Source organism: Bidens hawaiensis, unplaced genomic scaffold (genome assembly GCF_021521415.1).
Source record: "Bidens hawaiensis isolate Kalapana, Puna unplaced genomic scaffold, B.hawaiensis_p1.1 tig00023848_1, whole genome shotgun sequence".
Lineage (NCBI taxonomy): Eukaryota > Viridiplantae > Streptophyta > Magnoliopsida > Asterales > Asteraceae > Bidens > Bidens hawaiensis.
In genome coordinates, this window is record NW_027493756.1 from 57,437 (window position 1) to 79,757 (window position 22,321).

The window sequence follows — 22,321 nt, forward strand, 5'->3', positions numbered from 1 at the left end:
ATTTAGATCAGAATCAATTTGTAATCGATGAATTTAATCATGAATTAGTTTTGGGTTATTAACAAAATTACCGTCACGTATGTTGTAATCTAATACTTTGAAAAATCACTTACAAAATATACGATAAACCATTATTTTATAACAACTCATCATTTTTTTTTTGAAAACATGAAAATAGTAAACAGAGGCCCAACTACAATACAAAGCAATGGCCATTCTTCATTCACCATGTTACCTTACTCACTTAACCTCCTTCAAAATCAAAACACACCCTACGACGTCGTATAGAACCACACTCCACCTCACCATCCGCCGCCACTCGCTTCCCATGTCATCCTCCACCGACACAACACAACCTACTCCGACCACCGGAAACTCCGAACCAACCTCCGACGTACTGGTACAGTACGTCGTCCTCCGTCGAGACCTGATTGACACGTGGCCGCTAGGCAGCGTGGTCACACAGGGCTGCCACGCCTCAGTTGCCGCCATCTGGTCACACAAAGATGATCCACATACTATGGAATATTGTAACCCTAGCAATATCGATTCAATGCATAAGGGTTTTTCGGTTTTTGTCATTTGAGCTTAAATATTTTCTTTTTGAGTAGGAATTTATATTTGGCCCAAAACAATGAATTTGGGTCTTAATTAATAACTAATTAATTATTATACATTTTGGATAAAATATTTGAGTTGAGTACTCAATCAGGCTGGAGACAAGAAAAAATGTGTGCCTTTAGTATCAAGAGTTTTAATCGACATAAACAAATAAATTTTTACTAAATTTTTAAATTTGCTTATTGGTTATGATTTGAGTTGTACAATTTTTGTTTTTTTTAATTAAAATGGGCTCAAATGAATTGGCTAATCGAGTCTAACGGTGTTTGGGATTCCTTATTTTGCCTCCTTATAACTTTTTATTAAGTTAATAAGTTAGAAAAGTATAACTTATTAACTTTTTCCTCTATTAAAAGCAATTCCAAACACCTTTTTTTTTAAGTTAATAAGTTGGTGAAAATAAGCAATGCCAAACACCCACTAAGTACTAAGAATATGTATTTTTCTCAAAAAAAGTATATAAATTGAAAAAAAAAAAATCCAGGCCTATCGGGTAATTATAAACGGCCAACCCCCCCCCCCCCCTAAGCCGGGCATGGAGTTAAGTATATAAATTACTTAAATACGAAAAAAAAATTCTATAAATATGGTTCGGTTCGGTTTTTGTTACACGCAAACCCAAAATGGGAAATGTAAGCTCGGTTTTTACAAAAACATAAAGCCACTGGCGTTTTTGTCTCAGTTCGGTTGTTTCAATTTGGTTTTATGGTTTCAGAAAGGTTTTTCCGGTTACATGCACACCCCTAACCGATTTAAAGTTTGAATTTGTGAAGTTTTTAGTTTTGTACAACTCCTCTACAGTTATATGTCAGCTAATACACATTATTTACTTCAAGATTATTGAATATCAGATCATGATTTATAACGACATTTGCAGTCGAAGTTTTTAAATTAGCCTGTTATTTAAATCCCTCAATTTACAAGTATTATGTTTTAATTCGATTAATTTGTTTGTTAGTTGATTAATTAGGATAATGTGTAGGTAACTCTTGAAGTAAAAGGAGAAGTACAGTTAAAGAACTTGTCAGAGAAGCTTACAATTAGTAACATTGCTCATAAGTTGTGGATTGAACAACCCGAGAATTATCCTACTTGTCTCGCCTCCAAACCGTACCCGAAATCTGTTGTTTCGAGCTTCTTTAAGAAGCTGAAACTATGTAAGTGATTTGAGTTTTGTGGTGCTCAATTGCCAAAGTTGAATTTTGTTATCATTTGTTTTGATTATGATTATTATAAAAGCTATATATATATGAGTTGCTGTTGTGTGTACACATGGCTGATATAAGTGCATTAGGCGCGGATAAATAATAATGCATGATGCACATGATGAAAGCGCACCGTTCTAGATGATGCACTGCGATTCCATAATGTGCAGGTGATAGCATCATTATTTGAACGAATTAGCCTGTTGTTTATGATTTTATAGTTTATATATGCTGTTAGTGAATCACCTGGTGTTTATATATTGATTTTGGGATTCTGATTTTACATATTGTTCAAGACAATTCTTGTTTTCTGATTTTATAGTGTGTTCAAGTCAATTCTTGTTTTCTGTTATTATACTTATTTTCTGTTTTTGAATCACCTGCTTATTGATTTTTATACATTGTAATTGTGTTTTATGTTTAAGTTTGTTACAATGACGTGTGTGCCTCCCACATTGCACATCGGATTTTGGGACTTAAAACACATCGGTGTGCCTCACATTTTTAAAACCAAGGCATGGGCTGGTGCTGTCCGTGTCTGGTGGCGGGTGGTAATTAAATCCACAGGTGAAACATGGTCTTTATACGTCACACTAGTAGGGTTGTAAACGAACCGAACGAACACGAACAAGGCCTTGTTCATGGTCGTTCGTTAAGAAAATAATGCATTCACAAACGGTTCACGAACACAAATAAAATCGGTAGTGCCTAGAGATTGAGACCGATGAATTCATCAATATGAATAGTGAAAGCCCGTAAACGAGTCAAATGAACACGAACAAGGGCATGCTCGTGTTCGTACATTTAACTTTAAAATGACACACACTTAATCGAACAAATATCTATGTTCATGTTCATTTATTTAAAAATGGACATTTGTGTTCGTTTATGATCGTTTGTTTAAAATCTAAACGGATACAACTAAACAAAGATAAACTAACATATATGAACAAATGTAAATGAACACATCTACTATTATAATAAACAAAAATGATAGTTGAATCACATTACCCTTAATTGGCCTAAAATTTTGCCATGTGGCACCCTCTCTTTAAAGCTCTAGGTCATAAATATCTCTAATTAAATTAAAATTAAGAAATTAAAACCTTCCATATACACAACTAAATGTATTCCTTGACTTTTAATATTTAATTATAAAATTAGTCTTCAACTAATAATAATAGTTGTTTTGAATTCTTTCTTCTATGAAAACAAATTATCATTATCAACTAATAATTAGTTATTTCCTTTAAGTTACGTATCATTAATTACGTAGACAACTAATATACAGTAGTTATTAGTTATAGTAGACAACTAATATACAGTAGTTATTAGTTACCGTAAACTTTGTTTATTTCCATCATTCCTTCAGCAACAACTACGAAACTAATCTTTTTTGGTCCTCTTCATTCCTTAGTATTAAACACCTTTATTTGATAGTGTTCGTACTCACAAACACACATGAGGAGCCTTTCATAGCTCTGCTCCTCTTCGATCAATTTACCTTAATTACAACAAGTCCTACATCCAATTACGTATTTTATATTGCGCATCATATATTAATATTGTATTCTTCGCACTTTTAAGCATATGTGAATCACATGTATATCAACTAGGTGTCTTCTTGGTTGCCTTTAAAACCATTAAACCAGCCAAACCTACTATCTTGAAATGAAATTCCCCTTTAAATCAGCTATTTATGTTTATACAGTGTTATACATATATATTATATATATTTGGGTTATAAACGTCATATTACACGTGATTTTCATATAAAATTTACATATACTTATTGGATGATAACTTTTTTATAGCTTCTCTAAAAAACATGCAGAAATCATTTCATTATTCCATAACTAAATAAATATATAAAATAACAACTAATTAGGCTTTAAACTAGAATATTAAAATGAAGTTGTTTTTATAAAAAAATGACTGTTCGTCACTGATACACTAAACATAAAGGTGGTACCCCACTAAAAATTGTGTAAAATCATGGCCAACGGTTTGGTTTACCATTTTTATAATTATGGGCCGTATAAACTAAACCGGACTGTAGGAGGTGGTTGGTCTATTTTAATTTTCTTCATGTTGTTTACGTTTTAAATTCATCGCTAATGCTATTTTATACTTCTTCTATCATTCATATGATTCCTTTTTATATAAATATATTTATTTTGTCAAATGATAAGCGATGTCTAAAAGATCAAAAGCTCACATTATAAATTCGGAGAACGATGTTTCTAACGGGAGTTATACAACAACGTATCATTCGTTTACCTACTAATAATTAAATTTATGGGATATGTGTTTATTTTATATTACAACTAACATATAAGATTGTACACATTTGTTTTTAACGTTTCAGTTGATGCATCTACATGTCCGTTGTCATACATTTCAAATGGTATTTCATTATTATTTAATTTAACTTGAATTTAATTTAAAACATAAAAATAAAAATTTAAATTTACCTAACACATTTGTTTTAATTCCATCTAAATAGTTATCCTTCTTATAGTCTTTAATACGAACAATGCATATTTCGGCGCCGCTAAAAAATGAAAACAATGAAAACTTCATATAATAAACAGAAACATGGTTATGCCACTTGACACCTAATTGGACAATCTTTGTGTCACTTGGCACTTTAAGGTTCCAAATCAAACTATATCCCATCCCATATTGCTTCAATGAGAAATCAAGAAGAAAACTAACATTTATAAAAGACAAGGCATTGCATCCAACTTATTATTATCATTAGGCGGTGCATGAACTATTGTGTATAACTATTCGATTTTAAAAATATTTAATGTTATCCCGGCTGTTTTTTTTCGGTTCGTTTTGCGGTTTGAAAGCTGGTTTGCAAACAACCAACCATTTTTTATTATTATTTTTTATTTATTTGTCGGTTGGACGACCAATATGGTCCAGTTTCTAAACACTGTTTTTATCTCAAATGGGTTAAAATATATAAGTTGAATTATATATGTAACAAAAACTAAAAAGAAATATTTGGATATTTATGAATTTCCAACGTGTATATATATTTTTTCATATTGTTTAATAAGTAATTTAATATACCGTATAATACATACATACATATATATATATAAACAGTTTAACATATTTTTTGTATTTCATATTATGTCACCGTTTGAATAAATTTATTTATTCCAACCCGTGTTGCACATGGGTATGTAACCTAGTACAACATAAACAAATTTAAATGAACACAAATTAACAAATATAATGCATTTAAGCATATGACATAACCATATAATATTTAATTATTTTCTATTAATACATAAACGAATATAAATAAGCAAACATAAACGAAAGTTCATGAACATAAATGGACGAACGGAACATGTGTTCATGTTCGTTCGTTTAATTAAACGAACACAATTTTTTGTTCATGTTCGTTCATTTATTAAATAAACGAACTTCCCTTCGAACGGTTCACGAACAGTTCACCGAACGTTCGGTTCGTTTACAGGCGTACACACTAGGGAGTCAAGTACGCCACAAGGCTGTATATGGCCTCAAACCAATTGCAACTTCGACGGTTCTAGCCTAAGCTGGTGCCACACTGGTAGCTGCAACGGTCTCCGTCAATGCCAAGACTATGGCACACCATCCGACACACTGGCCGAGTTATGTATGAAACAATTTTATAATCTTAATTTCTTTGAGTTTCTCTTGTCAAGGGATTCTCTGTGTCAATTTAAGCCCAATTCTATAAGGTGCACCCGTGGTGATATATACAACATATACATCAATGGCCAGTCTAGCGAGTTATGCACTTGTTGGTGCAATAACCCTTGCACCTTATAAAATGTTAATCATGGATGGATCAATTCGATTGAAACGAATACTATGTAAGTTTGGTCTATATATAAAATTTTTTTAATATTATGAGAAGTCATAAGGCTTCAACCTTAGGTTCTTAGGTTGTTAGATCAGTGAATACTCAGTGAACACCTGATTTGGTGTGTTCGTGATAAAGATTAATAAACTTTGTGTTATCATGTTTCTCTTAACTTATATTGGGCCAAGTTGATCGATTATAGCTGGATGCCACATGCTATGGAATATTATAAATCTTTATAATTAAATATTAACCTAAATTAATATACTGTTAATAGAATATCACAATACCTAAATCTATTATGTACGTTTATGATCGGTCACTTATAATCCGTTATGATATGTTATGAATTATGATGCAAGATGGGCTGTTATAAATCATTTAAAAAAATGTTATTTGATGTATCTCATATAAATACAATTTAACCTAAAGTGATTGAATTTGATATCATGGCCATTTAAAATCAAATTACTTACATTAACAAAAGGAACTATTTGAGACACGTTATTTGATTAAAACTAAGGGCGAACCAATATCCTTAGAGCAACGCCAAAGACAAATTTTAAAATTGTGGTCATGTCAACACCACTTGTGTTGCCTTCAAACGCCCTTGGATGGCCCTCTCGTCTTCTCCCTCCATCACATAGAAACCGTCAGAGTTCGTTCTTGTACACTAACACCTCTCCTCCATCTCTATTCTTCATATATATTGACCGTCATCTCCTTCTCATGAGCTAAAAGACACCTTCAAACTAGGCGTCGTGGATGTCATTAGGTTGATACTCAACTCTAGACACAAACTCCGGTACAAAACATAATTTACAAGTATTTCTTTATGGCTAGTTATTTCCACTTTGATGGCTAATTATTTAACAGGTTTGATTATTTCTAAATTTGACAATTTAAGCTCATTAATGTAGGAGTTGCAAGCCGTCGTGTGCCTTCGATTTCTTTTAAGTGAAATCATAAGATCGTGTACAGTGGATAAAGCTTTTATGAGAGAGTTTTGCGCTATGTGGCGCCACACCACCATAGAGACTTTATACAACTAAAAAGTGTAATCCATATGTAAGGAACCTAAGGAAAGAATTCTATCTAAGGAAAATTACTAGAATACACAACTTTTGATCAGATATTTTCAAATATGAACATGTCTATTTAGCCTATATCTGTTTAATTATTATTTTTTTCCTCCAATAAACAAGCGACATGTCAAGGAAGCCGGTTAAGTCTTAGCCGACACTTTTTGGGAAATGAAAATTGTAAAAAATATATGAGACCCACTTTCAACCAATTTATGTGGTTTTACGAATGTTTATTATACAATTTAGTGATTAAAGGTAAATTAAAAAAAAACTTTATAAATAAAAAAAGAAAACAATAGATCGCAAAATATTACACAATGCCAAACAAAATATAGCACAATGTTGAGTAATATAACACAACATCAAGACAAAAAGACACAATCAATAACGGAAATAAACAAAAAACACAATGATAAATAAAAAAGATACAACGATATTTTTTCTTGAACATTGTGTATTTTTCAAGTGTTTTTCTTTTGTTTTTTGCTTTTTTAGAACGAGAAATACGGTGAAAATGTTTTTGTGCTTTTACATTTTTTGGGTTTTTTTCCATTAATTTTTCATTATTTTTTAAGGGTTGTTTTTTACTAACAATCTTTCTCACTCTTATCATTTTTGTACCAATTTGTAGAATAACGTAATCTTATTTTTATATATGCACTTTTTTTACAACGAATTTCTAAACATTAATTATAATACATATATTTATTTTATTTATATTTTTATCATAGGCTCATAGCTTTTCTTTTTTGGCAAATTGGATTTTATAATCCTACTTCTTCGAGGTAAGTTTTAGATCACTCGGCTCATATCATCTTTCGGATCAAAAGCACTAAGAATCAGTTTGAAATCCACAAAATGCTTAACGGAGTTAAGTTATTTTTAACCAGGGTCTAATGAAAACAAAAAAGTGTGAAAGGTGGGACATATGACAACTATTTTCTGAGGTGAGATTATTATCAGTTAACCTAAAAAAGATAAGATTAATATGATCCAATTTGACTTTTTTTTTTCAAACTAAATTACTTTCTAATTACTCCTTAGTCAATATTAATAAATATGGGTAGTTAAACTACTGTTCGCATAAGCAAAACATGATTAATGTAAGTGATTAAATGTCAAAAACTTAAATGTGGCCATCGAAGGGGACTTAACAAACTTAATTCGAAGATGACATGACACAAGGAAATTCAAGCGTTTCTTTGAAATATTTCACATTCATTGGATGAATAACATTAGAATAGAAGGAAACCGAAAACTAATATGGTTTGTAGTTCACTGACAAATATAAAACCTTTAAAATTACGGGTTTAAGCTGAGAATGTACAATGATCAAAAGAAAGTTGTCTTTTTTTTTCTTAATAAAGAAACTAAAAACCTTGAGATGGATTAAGAATGACCGGACAACTCCCTGAAGAGTTTCGATATGTTTTTCTTGTCATATACTTGTTTCAAAATACATTGTAAGCGTGTATTAAACAACGTAGTTAGTAGTAAACATCACATTAAACAATATAGTATTTTAATATATGTGAAATAAATTGAGGACACAAGGCATTAGCTTTATTTTTACACTGTAGATGCAAAGATGTAGTAAACTCAGTAAACTCATTCTGTGAGTATAAAACAAACAGAAATATTAAAGAGGATGAACTCGTTTGTTTTTTTTTATCAAAAGAACTCTTTTTAAGAAATATATGCTCACGACATTTTCCCTATGTTTTCGAATGAAAAAGAAAAGTATTACCGCTATCGCACTCTAGGTGTCAAATTGTCAACGATGCTGATGATATGTATTAAAATATTGATGACGTAGAAATGAAAAATTAGACAGTATGTCATCATACCATATGACACCAAACGAAATTATAAAGTGAAAATTCTTAAAATGGATAATTTGAATGGATAAAAAATGGGAAATGACCCACTAATCTTAAATATTTTTAGAAGGGACCAAAAAAATTAAATTGGGGTGACACTTTAGGCAGCGTTCCGACGAGAATTCTCGACAAATTAAAAACTGGCACATGTAAAGAGTCTGACAAGTCCGGCAAAAAAATTGAGGGGGCCGTCCATATTTTTTATTAAATATTCTGATCAAAAGCAGTCTTCCCAACGGTTTTTTTATAATTCATACATGATTCGTACAAATTCACATCTTTTTGAAAAAAATGCATTTTTAATTCCGTCTGTCAAAACACATTTGAGAAAAATGTGTTCCAAAGAGACGAGATTGTTATGTTTCGAAACAACAACCCATTGATGAGAGGGAGGATTGTGTGGTGGTGGGGTATAAACAAAAACTTTATATAAACAACACGTAACAATCTCGTCTTCTTGGAACACAAGTTCTCAAATGAGCAGACGAAATTAAAAAGACACTTTTATCAAAAGGTTGAGAATTTGTACGGACCAGGTAAAAAACATTAAAAACCGTCGAGGAAAAATGCTTTTGATTAGAAGATTTAATGAAAAAATAGGGACATTTTCCTTAAATTTTTCATCTTTTTGGCCGGACTTGTCAAACTCTTCACACGTGTCAGATTTTAATTTGTTGGGAAATCTCGTCGGAACGCTATCCAAAGTGTTGCCATAATCCAAATTTCTTGGTCAATTTTGGGAATATTGAAGATTAGTGGGCCATTTTTCATTTTCTCTCTCTTCAAATGGTTCATTTTGAGAATTTTCAATTATCTACAACAATTGTAAAAAAAAACTAAAAAAATAAAATCAAAATCGTCATATACCTCACATGATATTGATATGTGCTTTACATCGATCGAAAACATAAAAATCAAATACTAGTACATGTTCTAATAATGCTGATATCAGTGCCGATGTTCAGACGGAATTACTTTGATTCGCCACAGTACCGTACAATACCGACAATCATAGACCTTACAATACAAAAAGTACTCTATTTTAAATGTACATTTATATATCTTACGGTGCTGGTTTGGAAAGGCTAACGAAACATTCAGAAAACAAAATTACATGAAAGTAAAAAGATTTTGGATTCCTTTGATCCAACTAATTACAATATATAGAAACGAATAATGTAAAATAAACCTTTTACATTAAACACACCTACATATATACACCCGAAAACAGTGTTTGTGTTATATTGTGGCGAGAAAGAGGAGTTCATGTAAGGTAATCCATATAATGAACAAAATCCTACATACGCATGCAGTCAATAAATATATTTGAAATTTCAATCTATATAATTTTAAAAAAATCTTATACAATCTTAGGCCTATATAAACCGGATTTAGCCTCACTTTGCTTATACCCAAAAGTCCAAAACCACAATGACCACCTCCACCCTTTCTACTTTCCTTCTCTTGGCTCTTCTTTTCCACTCCACCAACGGAGAAGCCGTCTTTACTATTCGAAACAACTGTCCTTACACCGTCTGGGCTGGTGCGGTACCTGGTGGTGGCAGACAACTTAACTCGGGCCAAACCTGGTCTTTATCTGTCCGAGCAGGCACCACAGGAGGTCGTATATGGCCCCGTACCAATTGCAACTTTGATGGTTCAGGACGAGGTAGCTGCCAAACCGGTGATTGCAATGGTCTCCTCCAATGCCAAAACTATGGTACACCACCCAACACGTTGGCTGAGTACGCTCTAAATCAATTAAACAATCTTGATTTCTTTGAAATTAATCTTATCGACGGATTCAATGTGCCATTGTCTTTTAGTCCCAATTCAGGTGGGTGCACCCGTGGTATTTCATGTACTGCAGATATTAATGGCCAGTGCCCGAGCCCGTTACGAGCTCCCGGTGGTTGCAATAACCCTTGCACTGTCTTTAAAAAAAATAAATATTGTTGCAACACTGGACCTTGTGGACCAACTGGATTTTCAAGATATTTTAAGACGAGGTGCCCGGATGCTTATAGCTATCCTAAGGATGATCCAGCTGGCACATTTACGTGCCCCGGTGGAACCAACTACAATGTTGTATTCTGCCCCTGAAGCAATTTGATTACTGAATCAAATTAAAAGGGTGTTAGAATTGTAAGAACCCAAATAAATATCGTATTATATATAATGAATAAGCTAAGGAGAGAGTCTAATTACACGGCTTTTTCCTTATTGTACTCTCCTCTTTTGTCAAAATATATTGATATATATGATAATTACTTATACATATGCCATTCAAAGTCGAATACTTTTCCCACCTAAGCTATGAGTCTCCGGCTCATCTTTTTTATTAGCTCTAGGGATTGATAGCGTTGGATATCATTATCTTAACAACACAATGGAATTTAGATACTATATCATAAACCCATAACTTAAATAGCGTTCAAACAACTAGATATGAATAACATATTTGCTTCTCTCCTAAAAGACAAGACATACAACCTTGGTAACACGAATGGAAGTAATGCGGAACACAATCGAATACTTTTTCGAAACTCTCGCCATACAAAATGTATGTACATACACTAGAAACTCAAAAGGTCCAAATTAGCATTAAATGAAACAAAAGGAAATGAAGTATTTTTTTTGAACGGCCAACTAAGTAAGGCCGGGTACCCCGTACGCGGCCCCTATTGGCTAAAGGTAGCCTGAGCCTGCCACTAGTCCGGATGGACGGAGCCCCTAGCGGTCCACCTGTTGAGGGATTCACCGGATAAAACCCGACCCCCACGCCCGCCAAACGGCACGCCAGCAAGGAGCCGGTAAAACCGGGTGAGATCAGGACTCGAACCCTGGCAAGCCAGGGTCATCCCTCATATCTCCCATATAAGTTGGTGGTAGTGAGGTTTGATCCCCCTACCTGTCACTTGTAAAGTGAGTGCTCTACCATTGAGGAAATGAAGTATTGACCGGTGCATTTTGTATGCACGATATTTCATATTATTAATTATTTAATCTATTAATATTAAAATAAAACTCATCGCTTTTGTTTTAGCTATTATGTTTTTCATGTAATTTTGTAGCTCTCACCGGATATCTATATCTATATTACTTATTAAACATATTGTATGGACAAAATGGTCATTTGATCCCTTTAAGACACCGCAAAAAGAGCGTTAAATTTAATGAAGGTTCCCGCCGGCGCCTTTAGTACTTTTCCAGCAAGAAGAATTTCCTCTTCCCGTCGCCATCGGTGGCTGATACAATGGATTTAGCCATGGCCTAATTTATTCTCTACTGGTAAGGTAATGCCTGCTTATTTTTCCAAATTTCAAATCCATAGAAGGCTATCAGTGATTTTCAGAATTTGTTGTTTTTAGTATGTACATCCAACCTACTTTCAGGATGACTTATTATGCTGTTGTTAGATTTGGCAACACTATGCAAAGCCTTCCTGCCTGAATTTATTATTTTAATTCTTGTCTTGTTTATGCAATTATGAGTTTCCTATTGCATTTCTTGTATCAACACAACCAAAATTGCTTCTGCTTTCAGTAACTCTTAGATGCTAGAAAGTAAATAATAATAATAATACTGGTGATGATAATGTAGATTGTAAATGATTATAATTTTGTACTGCAGTTGCCAGAATGTCTTCAAATGATTGGATATCGAAGAAGAATTGGAGTATATAGCAAGTATGAAATTTGCCTACAGGTAACCATATTTGTTATAGATCATTAACTTAATCAAGGTGTCTATTTTGCATCATTTTAACCAAAGGCAAACCGACGGATTGTAGCAATTTTTAAGGTGCGGAAAATTCTGGTTAGTTGGCACTCTTGATGAGCTAGATCAAATAAATGCTTATGACTACTTAAAAGAGATGGTAAACTGACACATGATACATTTGTTTGTTCTTGTTAACAAGTACCATGCCATATTTGTTAATGATACATGAGGAAGTGGAAAGAATTGTAATGGCGGATTTTTTATTCGGTAGGGCCTTGCATCTGGTTGCCTCTCACCTTAAAACTCTAAAAGTTATGCTCTTGAAAATGACTGAAAGAATTAACAGTAGACCAGAGGAACTGTGTTTGTATTTTTGACCTGTAGGTGTTTGAATCTAATTTAGAAATCCTCGTAATTAATTTAAAATATTTGTCTTCTTATTGTTGTTTCTTATTAAGGTATTTTTTGTATAATGTGAGAATTCAGGTTTGTTTTTTCTTATTGAGGTATTTTCAATTTTAGACATAGCAGGTTCACGTGGATTGTAAACATTCTTAATTTCAATTGTTTAGTTTTGAACGTTGGGTGAGATATTATACATAATTAAGCCATCAAATATTGGAGCTATGACATTGTATACACAAGTCTGTATGACTTTAGAGTTTTGTATGATTTCAAGATACACTTAGGGTACATGATAGTAGTTTGCTGGTTCGGTTGTGTGTCTTTTTTTGTAATTTTTTTGTTCGCGTTAATGTCTTTAAAATGATACCATTTATAATGATATATGAATTATGCTTGAGTCTGTAAAAGTCAAACTGCATAAGTGGTTTTTTTTGTCCCTTTTGACAATTTCATTTGGTGGCTTGGTGCATTAGGTGTTTTTGTGTTTGTTTTATTTCATTATTTCCCTTTAATTCTGTTTATCAAATGAGTCTTAAGATTATAAACCTTCATGAAAAGAAGAATTCCAATCTTGCCCTTAAATCACATCTGTCTACAGTTTGGTCTTTTGACTTTCAAAGTCAATTTTATGATTAGCTTATATAGTATCTGACAGTTATTTATGAACATTTCGCTTTATATTATGACATATTGTCGTCTAATTCCCTAAATAGGAAGATCAACAATTGGCAATTACACGGCTTTTTTATTATTGTTGTGAGTTGGTATAACAATTGTGTTAGCAGCTTGTGTTATAAATTACACTAAGAATAAGAAACATTGTATTATTTTTTTTTGACATGTCTGACATTTCTGGATCGACGCAGGTCCTCGTGGTGCAATGTTACCAGGTTAGTTTTATGTCAGGCCTTAGTTACCATGTGTTTAAGTCAAAAATATGGTTTCTGCAATAACGACAATTGGGTCATTGGGTGCTGAATTTAGTTAACCGCCAATTTAAAGGAAATTTTTAAAGAATGGTAGTTGTGGTTTATTGATTAATGGTAACATTTTATAAAAATGAAAGTAGCAGGAATAATTTGACTGAAAGTTTGACTTCCTGTTGGTCAAACTTGACACTTTGCCTGTTCAATTACAAACATGCATAAACTATTAAAAAAATATTGTTTTTAATTACTGAACACGGATCACTAAAAGAATAAGCAAACCTTTCCTTTATGGTATTTTGGTAAGTAATGATACAGATGACGTATAGAAAAAGTTAGTCCTGTTCTTGCATATTTCTACTCTTTTTCTTTTTAAGCGTTATTTGTTATATGTTTGGCCCATTAATTATATTTTTGTTTATATTTATTTTTCTTACTACACTGTTCAAGCTCATGGCTAACTAGCAAGAGGATGAGGTACGCGCCGTACACCTGTTATTAACTTTTATTGTTTTGAATCCTGTTTAATGATTGTTATAATTATTGAAGTTAATTACTAAATTCTTCAGATTTCAAACTATACCCATTTCATTAAATACGTTATATAGTATAATCCCTCTCTTCACCTTACACTTGCAGGATGTATACTTTGATGATGAATCAAGAAAGGGATGCTATTTATCTTTGTTCATCAAACAGGTAGAGATTCAAAAAACAAGAAAATTACTATTTTAACCTTTTAAATGTTTGTTTAAGCGGGCCGCTCTCACTAAATCAAACTGGTTTGCATTAGAGAAGGCGGTTGAACCAAAAATATCAAATATCATCACTGAGTTGGCTGAAACATCTCAGGTTGCAACCGATAAACTGATAACCTCCTGAAGGGTAATCTTCAAACTAAACCAATGGATGATATTAATCTAATCAAAAGATCCGTGCCAAAATGCTTGGTCGGGTAACGGGTGAAACATGCTTGCTTTTTATACATGCTGTCAATATGTGAGTTTACGCCAAACATGATGTTTCATTTAAAACAAAAAAACTTAGGTGACGACTTCTGTATGATGGGAAGCATGAAACATGCTTGCTTTTTATACATGATGTCAATATGTGAGTTTACGTCAAACATGTCATTTAAACAAATAAAAATAAGTGACAGCTTCTGTATGATGGGAAGCATAAAAAAATTTCTACTTTTACATCGATTATACTTTATTTGGTTATGGGAATGGCGTGTTTTGGGTATGCGTTTTATCATAGCATATGCCAGTATGAACCGAACGGATACCAACTAAATTACTGTCACGATCCCGTCACAACACGTGAACTTCCACTAGTACTAGTTAAAGGATATTTAACGATCAAATTGTTAATTCTTTTTGGTAGTAAAATGATGGACAACTGGACATCCAACTCAAATGCAACTTAAAATCTTTTAAAGATAAAAAAAAAGATGACGATTTGTAATTAAAAGGCATTTCGGCTAAAGAACTATAAGAAAGAGGCTCGTGAGAAAAGATGATGAGGCGGTGATGTTACGTGGACTTTAAAAACGAAAATAATTTGGTCACTTGGTAGGCTTCTATTTCCACATTAATGCATGTTTATATGTACACTATGAAATTGTGATGGGCGTGTGTATATATATATTTTTACTAACAAGTTGAATTAAAAATTGTCTTATTTCGGGTATTCCAAATAAATTACCAAGTAGTGAAAATAATCCCCTCGACCAGAGATAACTACATTCTTTTTCTTTTTCACCAATCTAGTCGAAGTTAACAATCTCATAGTCAAAAGCGATAGGAAAATCTATCTCTAACCAACAACCTATCACTTTACACCGAGACACCTAACTAACACATGATCCCAAACATCCACTGAGTTCGGACAAGATGGACAATGGATTGGTGGAATATCCACACCTTTGATAGAAAGGTTATATCTAGTTGGTAATCGATCCAATAGCAACCGCCAACTTAAATTGGTAACTCTTTTGAGAACAAAGTTATTCCATCTTGTACAACAAGACGCATCCGGTAACTCCACTCGATCAATTAACATTTTAATACTCTTAACACAAAAATTGTCATCATGATCAAATTCCCGCAACTAATAATCATTTGAGTTTGATAAAGTAACCGCATACAAAAACCCGACCAAATCATGTAGTTGTTCTGACTCTACCCCACCTCTAGGATCTCTTCTCAAATTCCAAGCCAAAGAAGAGTTAACCAACCTCTCACTTAAAAGACAATTTTGTTAACCTCTATATATGTTGAAGAGTCTCGGAGATCTCGAAGAAAAAGACGATCCTCCAATCCAAATGTCTTTTCAAAATAAGGTTTTTGTTTCGTTTCGCATCTTTTTTTTTGATCGAGTGACTGAGAAAGGGAAAAGGTTATTATATATCATATAAACAATTCACTGACCATCCCTTTTATATTTCGAGACATACAAGCTTGTGATGGGCGTATTACGCGATCTACAAACATTTCTACCGATAATGTATATCTATTGCAAAGTATTTACAGATTTGTAAACTGTAAGTTCTTCTAGAAGAAATTGATGTGGGTACTGGACTACCGGGTAGAAGAAATATCTTTTTTTTTGAATCGCGCATTTCATTAAAACCGACCACCGTATCCCTCTTACCGTGCTAGCAGGGAATGGGGAACAAACAAAAGCCAAATTACAACAAAAGACTTTTCCATCTAAACCAATCTGCATTTAGACAATTTGATCTATTTTTGATCTATAAAATACTTAAAATCTAAACATCGCTGAAAATATTTTCGATTTTAATAGGCTTGTTCTAAAAACGTGACTTGCTTTGAGCTCTACAAATACACCAAATAGCTACCATTAAAATTGACCGCACTATTTTTCCTCTATCTCCCATTTCAGGTTCTTGTTTATTAACATCGACTATTGCGCGAACCGATGCCGCAAAGTTTTATGGAATAACACACCACTTGCTTACTGATTCTCAGGGCCATCTTCAAAGATTTAAATACATCGGTCGAGCTGAAATAAAAAGGCCCATAAAATATAATATTAAAATCAAATACCGTAATAGCTAACAACTAAGGTTCTGTTTGTTTTTTATTATAAGATCTGCAAGAGAGTTATGTCTGCAGACGCGCAGACATAATCTCCTGAAGACCGTTTTGTTTATAAAAAAAGATATTAAAAGTACTTCTATTGTCTTAAACAATAAGCAATATCCAATGTCTTCACATCTCATTCCAATACCCAACATCATCTTCAAACCATAAAAGCATAGACCCCTACATCTTCACTGGACACCACCCTAAAAGAAATACGCACCGTCACCGGACACCGCCGCAACATCACCGGACACCGCAGCACCATCACCGGATCTTCACCGGTCACTGGACACCGCCGCAATCGAGACCTAATGTTTCAACAATTATCACAAATCTCTACAGCACCATACGATTATCACAAATCTACAAATCAATTATACAACTGAAAGCCAAATCATAACATACCAGCTTTTTTCAGGCAGCCCTCTAAAACCTCTACAGATCGCGATCGAGGACCAAGCGTTCCAAAGATTTTCATCATTGCAGGGAAGAAACTCTGCAAACACCCACCCACAACCCAGATTAAAACAAATCAAACTCAGATTCTGATGTGTTCTGTAACACCACGTCTTTTACCCTTTACAATTTAAGGCTTAAAAATACTAACTTAGAAAGAACAGGAACCAAAAGTGTAAATTCTGAAAATCTTCTCCCATCGCGGTACGCGACGGGGTAACAATCAACCCATCGCGTAGCGCGATGGGCTTGCTGAGTCAGTGGACACGTGTCCAACAACGTGTCAACACGTGGCACATTGTGACAGGCCACGTGTCACCACCGCATAAGGCGGCATCTTTTTGCGGCGCGGCGGTACGCGATAGGGCACAAGGAACCCATCGCGTACCACAATGGGGTCCAATTTTGGCTATAAAAGGGGGGTGACGGGCATGAGCTCCATTCATCCCAAACACACCTCTCTTTACACACACACATAGCATTGGAAAGCGTGCCCCGTTGCCGTAGCAAGCCGGCATGCCGTTTTCTCGAAGTTCGTGCAAGAAACGAAGTTATAATCAAGTAGCAATCACATAAGCGTGTAGATCAAGATCCTGCCTTTTTCTTATTATCATTCTAAGTATCCGATCTAAGGTAGGCGTTATGTTTAAGTTGTTTGAATTATAGCTTGGCTATCAATCGAGGCTATGGTCTTTAACCTTGATCGTATTTCACAAATCATTCACAATCATGTTTTCATAAACGTTACTTCATGATGAAGTAATGTTAAACAAAAGAAATATTTTGACGGGCATGTAGTAACTGGAAGGGGGATATCACTAGTAGTAAGTTTCTTGCCTAAGGAAAAGTAATTCGTATAAATCCCAATCAACCGAGGGACCCGTTTACTTACCTGGAGAAACTTACCAACATGATAGAACCTATTAGGCCAAAGCATGCTATATCAAATGTCACATAAAACAAGTGTTTTCATTCACAATCAAAGATAAACGATTTCAAGGTTAAGCTTACAATCATAGCTTAACATCATTCAAAACATTCATATGAACCTATTTATGTATAGGTTAATATCATTCACAATCACTCAATCAATCAGTCAAGGTTTTCAACACCGACGGTACAGGTGAATACTTTCAAACCTTTTATAACGTGAATACGTTAACCTTTTTAATCAGTCAAAACATATTTATACTCAATGAGACGAACGGGTGTTTGTCTCAAAGAGCCAGTCAATATTTTCATGAGATTATGTGATCTCTAAAACGTTGTAATACAAAGTAGAGAATAAAATCAACTCAGACCGAATACACATGTGTCTGGATCCAAACATAACCGTTCAGCCTAATCATTCAAAGACTACGTGGCCGCGGGCTAATGGTCATAACTAGTCTCCCGGTAAGGGCTACGTGGCTCGGGAACAATTTTGTGTGTAGGGCAGTGGTACATAGACCAGCAGTAGAAATGCTTCTGCTGAGCTTGTAGAGAAAACTACATTTGTATTGTAATCGCATTCAAAATGTTTTATCGAGTCATACGTGTTCACCAGCATATAGCTGACGTATTTTTCCAACCCATTGCAGGTAATTAAGCATAAGTAGCATTAGCAAAGATTGGAGTCTATATGAAGATAGAAGCGCGTACAAGATGGCTCTATTTTTTATAACTAAAATCCTTGTAATATGAAACATATATTTTGTAAACTGATGCTCGGGTATTTAGTTCCCGAGTAAATTTTCAATGTAAATTAATATTATATTCAACCTAAAGTCTTCCGCTAAAATTAACCCGTAAACTCTGATATATTTACAAAACAGGTTCCAACTTGTGGTCACATGCCTAGGCCCTAAGTCGGGGTGTGACATGTTCCTCAAGAAGCAATTGATTGGAATGCATATTGATGAGTGATGTATTGATGCAGAATGAAATTGGAGGAGATGTTAATGATTATTATTATTTTGATTTGAGAATGAAACAGATTTGGTAAAAGAAAAATATGGGGAGTTTTATATTGAAAGGGGAGAGCCCTGTTTAGTTCCAATGAAAACAAATCCTAGTAATTTTTAGTTATGCAGACGATATCCAACTTGTGAAACAAACAATATTATATTTTCAGATTACAGATCTTCAGACCACATCTTTAGATTACAGACATGAAACAGATGAAATCAGATTGCAGACACTTTTTGTCTTCAAAAACAAGCAACACCTAACTAATGATTTGTGAAGCTCTTTTAACATTGAAATATATATATTTTTGATCCTTGGTGGCTAGCTTGGTCAACGACAAACCAATAGTGGTGGTCGACTAGGTTGGTCGATGTTCAAGTTATATTCGACATTCACTAAGAAGGAATGAGCGAAGGAGGAATTTCATTCGGCCACTATTTTTTGTTATTTTGTATTTTAATTTTTATTTATTCTTTTAACATTTAATATTAGTCTAGGCCCAATTACTTAAACTTGATTGAATGAATTATGAGTAAAAAAAAAGGTTTAGGCCCAATAATTATAAGATGGTAAGTATCCAATCATATTTTATAAGTTATATATTATAGGATGAATATCATTAGTGAACTCTTAAATTATTTAAAAACTTGAAGAAACTATCAATAACTAACGTGTTTTATAAAATTTTTTGTATGTTAATGTTATTTGAGTGTAGTTTTATCACTTTTTTATATATAAATTTAAGATTACAATTATGAAAATTAGTTTTTACGCGTATCAAATATATTGTTACATATATGTAAATTTTTTATTACATAAAATTTACACATCTAGAAACTTGTGATTTATATATGTAATATATATATATATACACATAATAAATTTTAGCCCCTTAAAAGTTACGTGTCCAGGCCAACGGTTCGGTTCACACCAACCCCGGCAGGCGGCCCTGTTAATTCCACACCATTGAAGACACAAAACAACCTGACAACAAATGCTCGATTGAATCGCTCGCTGCCATACGACCTACAAACACTCGGGCCCACTAAAAGCTCCCTTTTAACAAAAGAGGTGATTAAGTAACACCTGCAAACAATCATTTTGGCCTTCATGGAAACCCAACTATTCCATTTCAATATGCACTCACGAGGAGGGTTGACAGCCTTGTACAATTGCTTTTACATCGAAGCAACTGTAAAGTCAAGGACGGATGTAGCTAGTAACCAAGGGTAGCATCTGCTACCCCTCAACTTTTCATCGGTAGTGCAATGTTTTTTAATTTTTTTTTTGATAGTTTTCTTATTTCGCTACACTGAAAAGATATAACGTTGCCCCTCTTTGTTTAAAGCCAACAAAATTAAACGTTAAAATCAATTAAAGCCCAACTAAAGTTTAAAGTTCAACCAAATTAAAGCTCAAACCAAATAAAATCATTGTTTGTTGTTTGCATGGAAGCTTGGTTTAGGCCGGACATCAACATTCAACAGATCAAAGTTTCATCAACTTTCAACAGTAAAAAAGAATTCGTTTATTGTATAAACTACGGTAAAAAATATTCGTTTACATTGTATAAAATACGACAATTTTTTTAAACATTACCCCTGAGATTTTTGTCTACATCCGCCACTGTGTAAAGTGACTTGAGTCATCTCCTTCCCAAACACATCTATCTCCTTCCCTACCAAAGCTAAAATAATATAGAGTTTTAATTAATCTCATAAATTCATTTATCACTTCTCCATAAATGGGTAGAGATTTCCGGCTCCAGTTCATGGAAATAACCCCATTCGACTCGATACATTGATACGTGAAAAGACTAGCCTTAACTCCTTTCAAGGAAAAAAGATTAGGATAATTATCTATAAAAGATACCTTAGTCTAACCAATTATCCAATCAAAAGCATATCTTCTGTTTAGAGCTGGGAAAAAAACAGGTTAACCGAACCGACTCGAAAACTGAATTGAAACCGAACCGGTTTGAAACTGATTTTATCAAAACCGGTTTTGAACTGCTATAAACTGAACCGGTTTGACAAGTTTATAGTTTTTTAACTATAACCGGTTTAAACCCGACTGTTGGAAACCGGTTAGATAAATCCGGTTTAACTCGATTATTAACTGGTTTGCCTATATTGTGTTACAAATCTCATTAATAGCATAATTATCCTTTTATGACTCATAGCCAATGCATTGTGCGTTGGAATTAGAAAATCAATGCTTCAATTCGAGGGGAGAAGACTTGGCTAGAGGTGCATAAATCGGTTTCTCAAATACCTAGTTTTTGTATGGCCGGGTATTGAAAAATCGGGTATTGATAATACCCGGGTTGGGTTGGGGTCCGGATATTCCCCCTAAAAACCATACCCTATGTATCGGGTTCGGGTCGGGTATAGAACTGGGTATTCTTAAATCGGGTATTTTAATACCTATTTCCGGATATTGAAAAAACCCTGTTTTTGGGGGGTTTTCTAGTTTTTTTCTGGTATAGATTGGATTTTTTAAGGGGGTTGCACTTTTTAGGGGTATTTTTCAGGTATAGATCGGGTATTTAAAAAACCCGGTTTCGATATTGGAAAAACCTGGTTCCGGGTATGGAACCGGCTCCGGTTTTCGGGTATTACCGGGTGCAAATCGGGTCCAGTTCGGGTACGAGTTTTGTTACTGAAATGCATACCCTATCCGTACCCTACGGGTAGGGTCGGGTATTAAAAACCCTGGCATAAAAAAATCCGGTTACGGATTTTTTTTGGGTCCGGTTTTGCGTTTGGGTTTTTTGTGCGCCTCTAGACGACTAGACTTGGCTAACCAAAGAATAATAAAAGAAGGAAAACAAATGCTTCTTGGTCACTTAAGTCTACAGGTGCACAAATCGGGTATTAGAAAAATCTGGGTCGGGTATCGAACCAGGTTCAGGTATGATCGGGTATTGAAAATACGGATATTAGCAATAATTGGGTTGGGTATTGGCTTGAAAAACCATACCCTGTGTACTGGGTTCGGGTCGGGTATTGAACTGAGCCTTCAATACCCGGGTATTTGAATACTCTATTTTCGGGTATTGAAAAAACCCGTTTTATGGGTTTTGAATACCC

At 33.9% G+C, this 22,321-nt stretch overlaps 1 protein-coding gene and 1 pseudogene across 1 annotated transcript; both read left to right on the forward strand.

Moving 5' to 3' along the window:
• The first annotated feature begins 208 nt into the window (after positions 1-208).
• On the forward strand, positions 209-1,885 carry LOC143568223 (uncharacterized). The gene is made up of 2 exons (XM_077054430.1): positions 209-571; positions 1,604-1,885. The coding sequence occupies exons 1-2, from the start codon at positions 209-211 to the stop codon at positions 1,784-1,786; spliced, it is 546 nt and encodes a 181-aa protein (XP_076910545.1). The 3' UTR covers positions 1,787-1,885.
• An 8,155-nt stretch (positions 1,886-10,040) lies between these two features.
• On the forward strand, positions 10,041-10,990 carry LOC143568224 (protein P21 pseudogene; annotated as a pseudogene).
• Positions 10,991-22,321: the final 11,331 nt, after the last annotated feature.

Excerpts from the sequence above, each read along its gene's own strand:
- LOC143568223 (XM_077054430.1), top strand. The coding sequence starts at position 209 with ATGGCCATTCTTCATTCACCATGTTACCTTACTCACTTAACCTCCTTC. Across the intron at positions 572-1,603 it reads CAATGCATAAGGGTTTTTCG|GTAACTCTTGAAGTAAAAGG; the intron begins GTTTTTGTCATT and ends GATAATGTGTAG.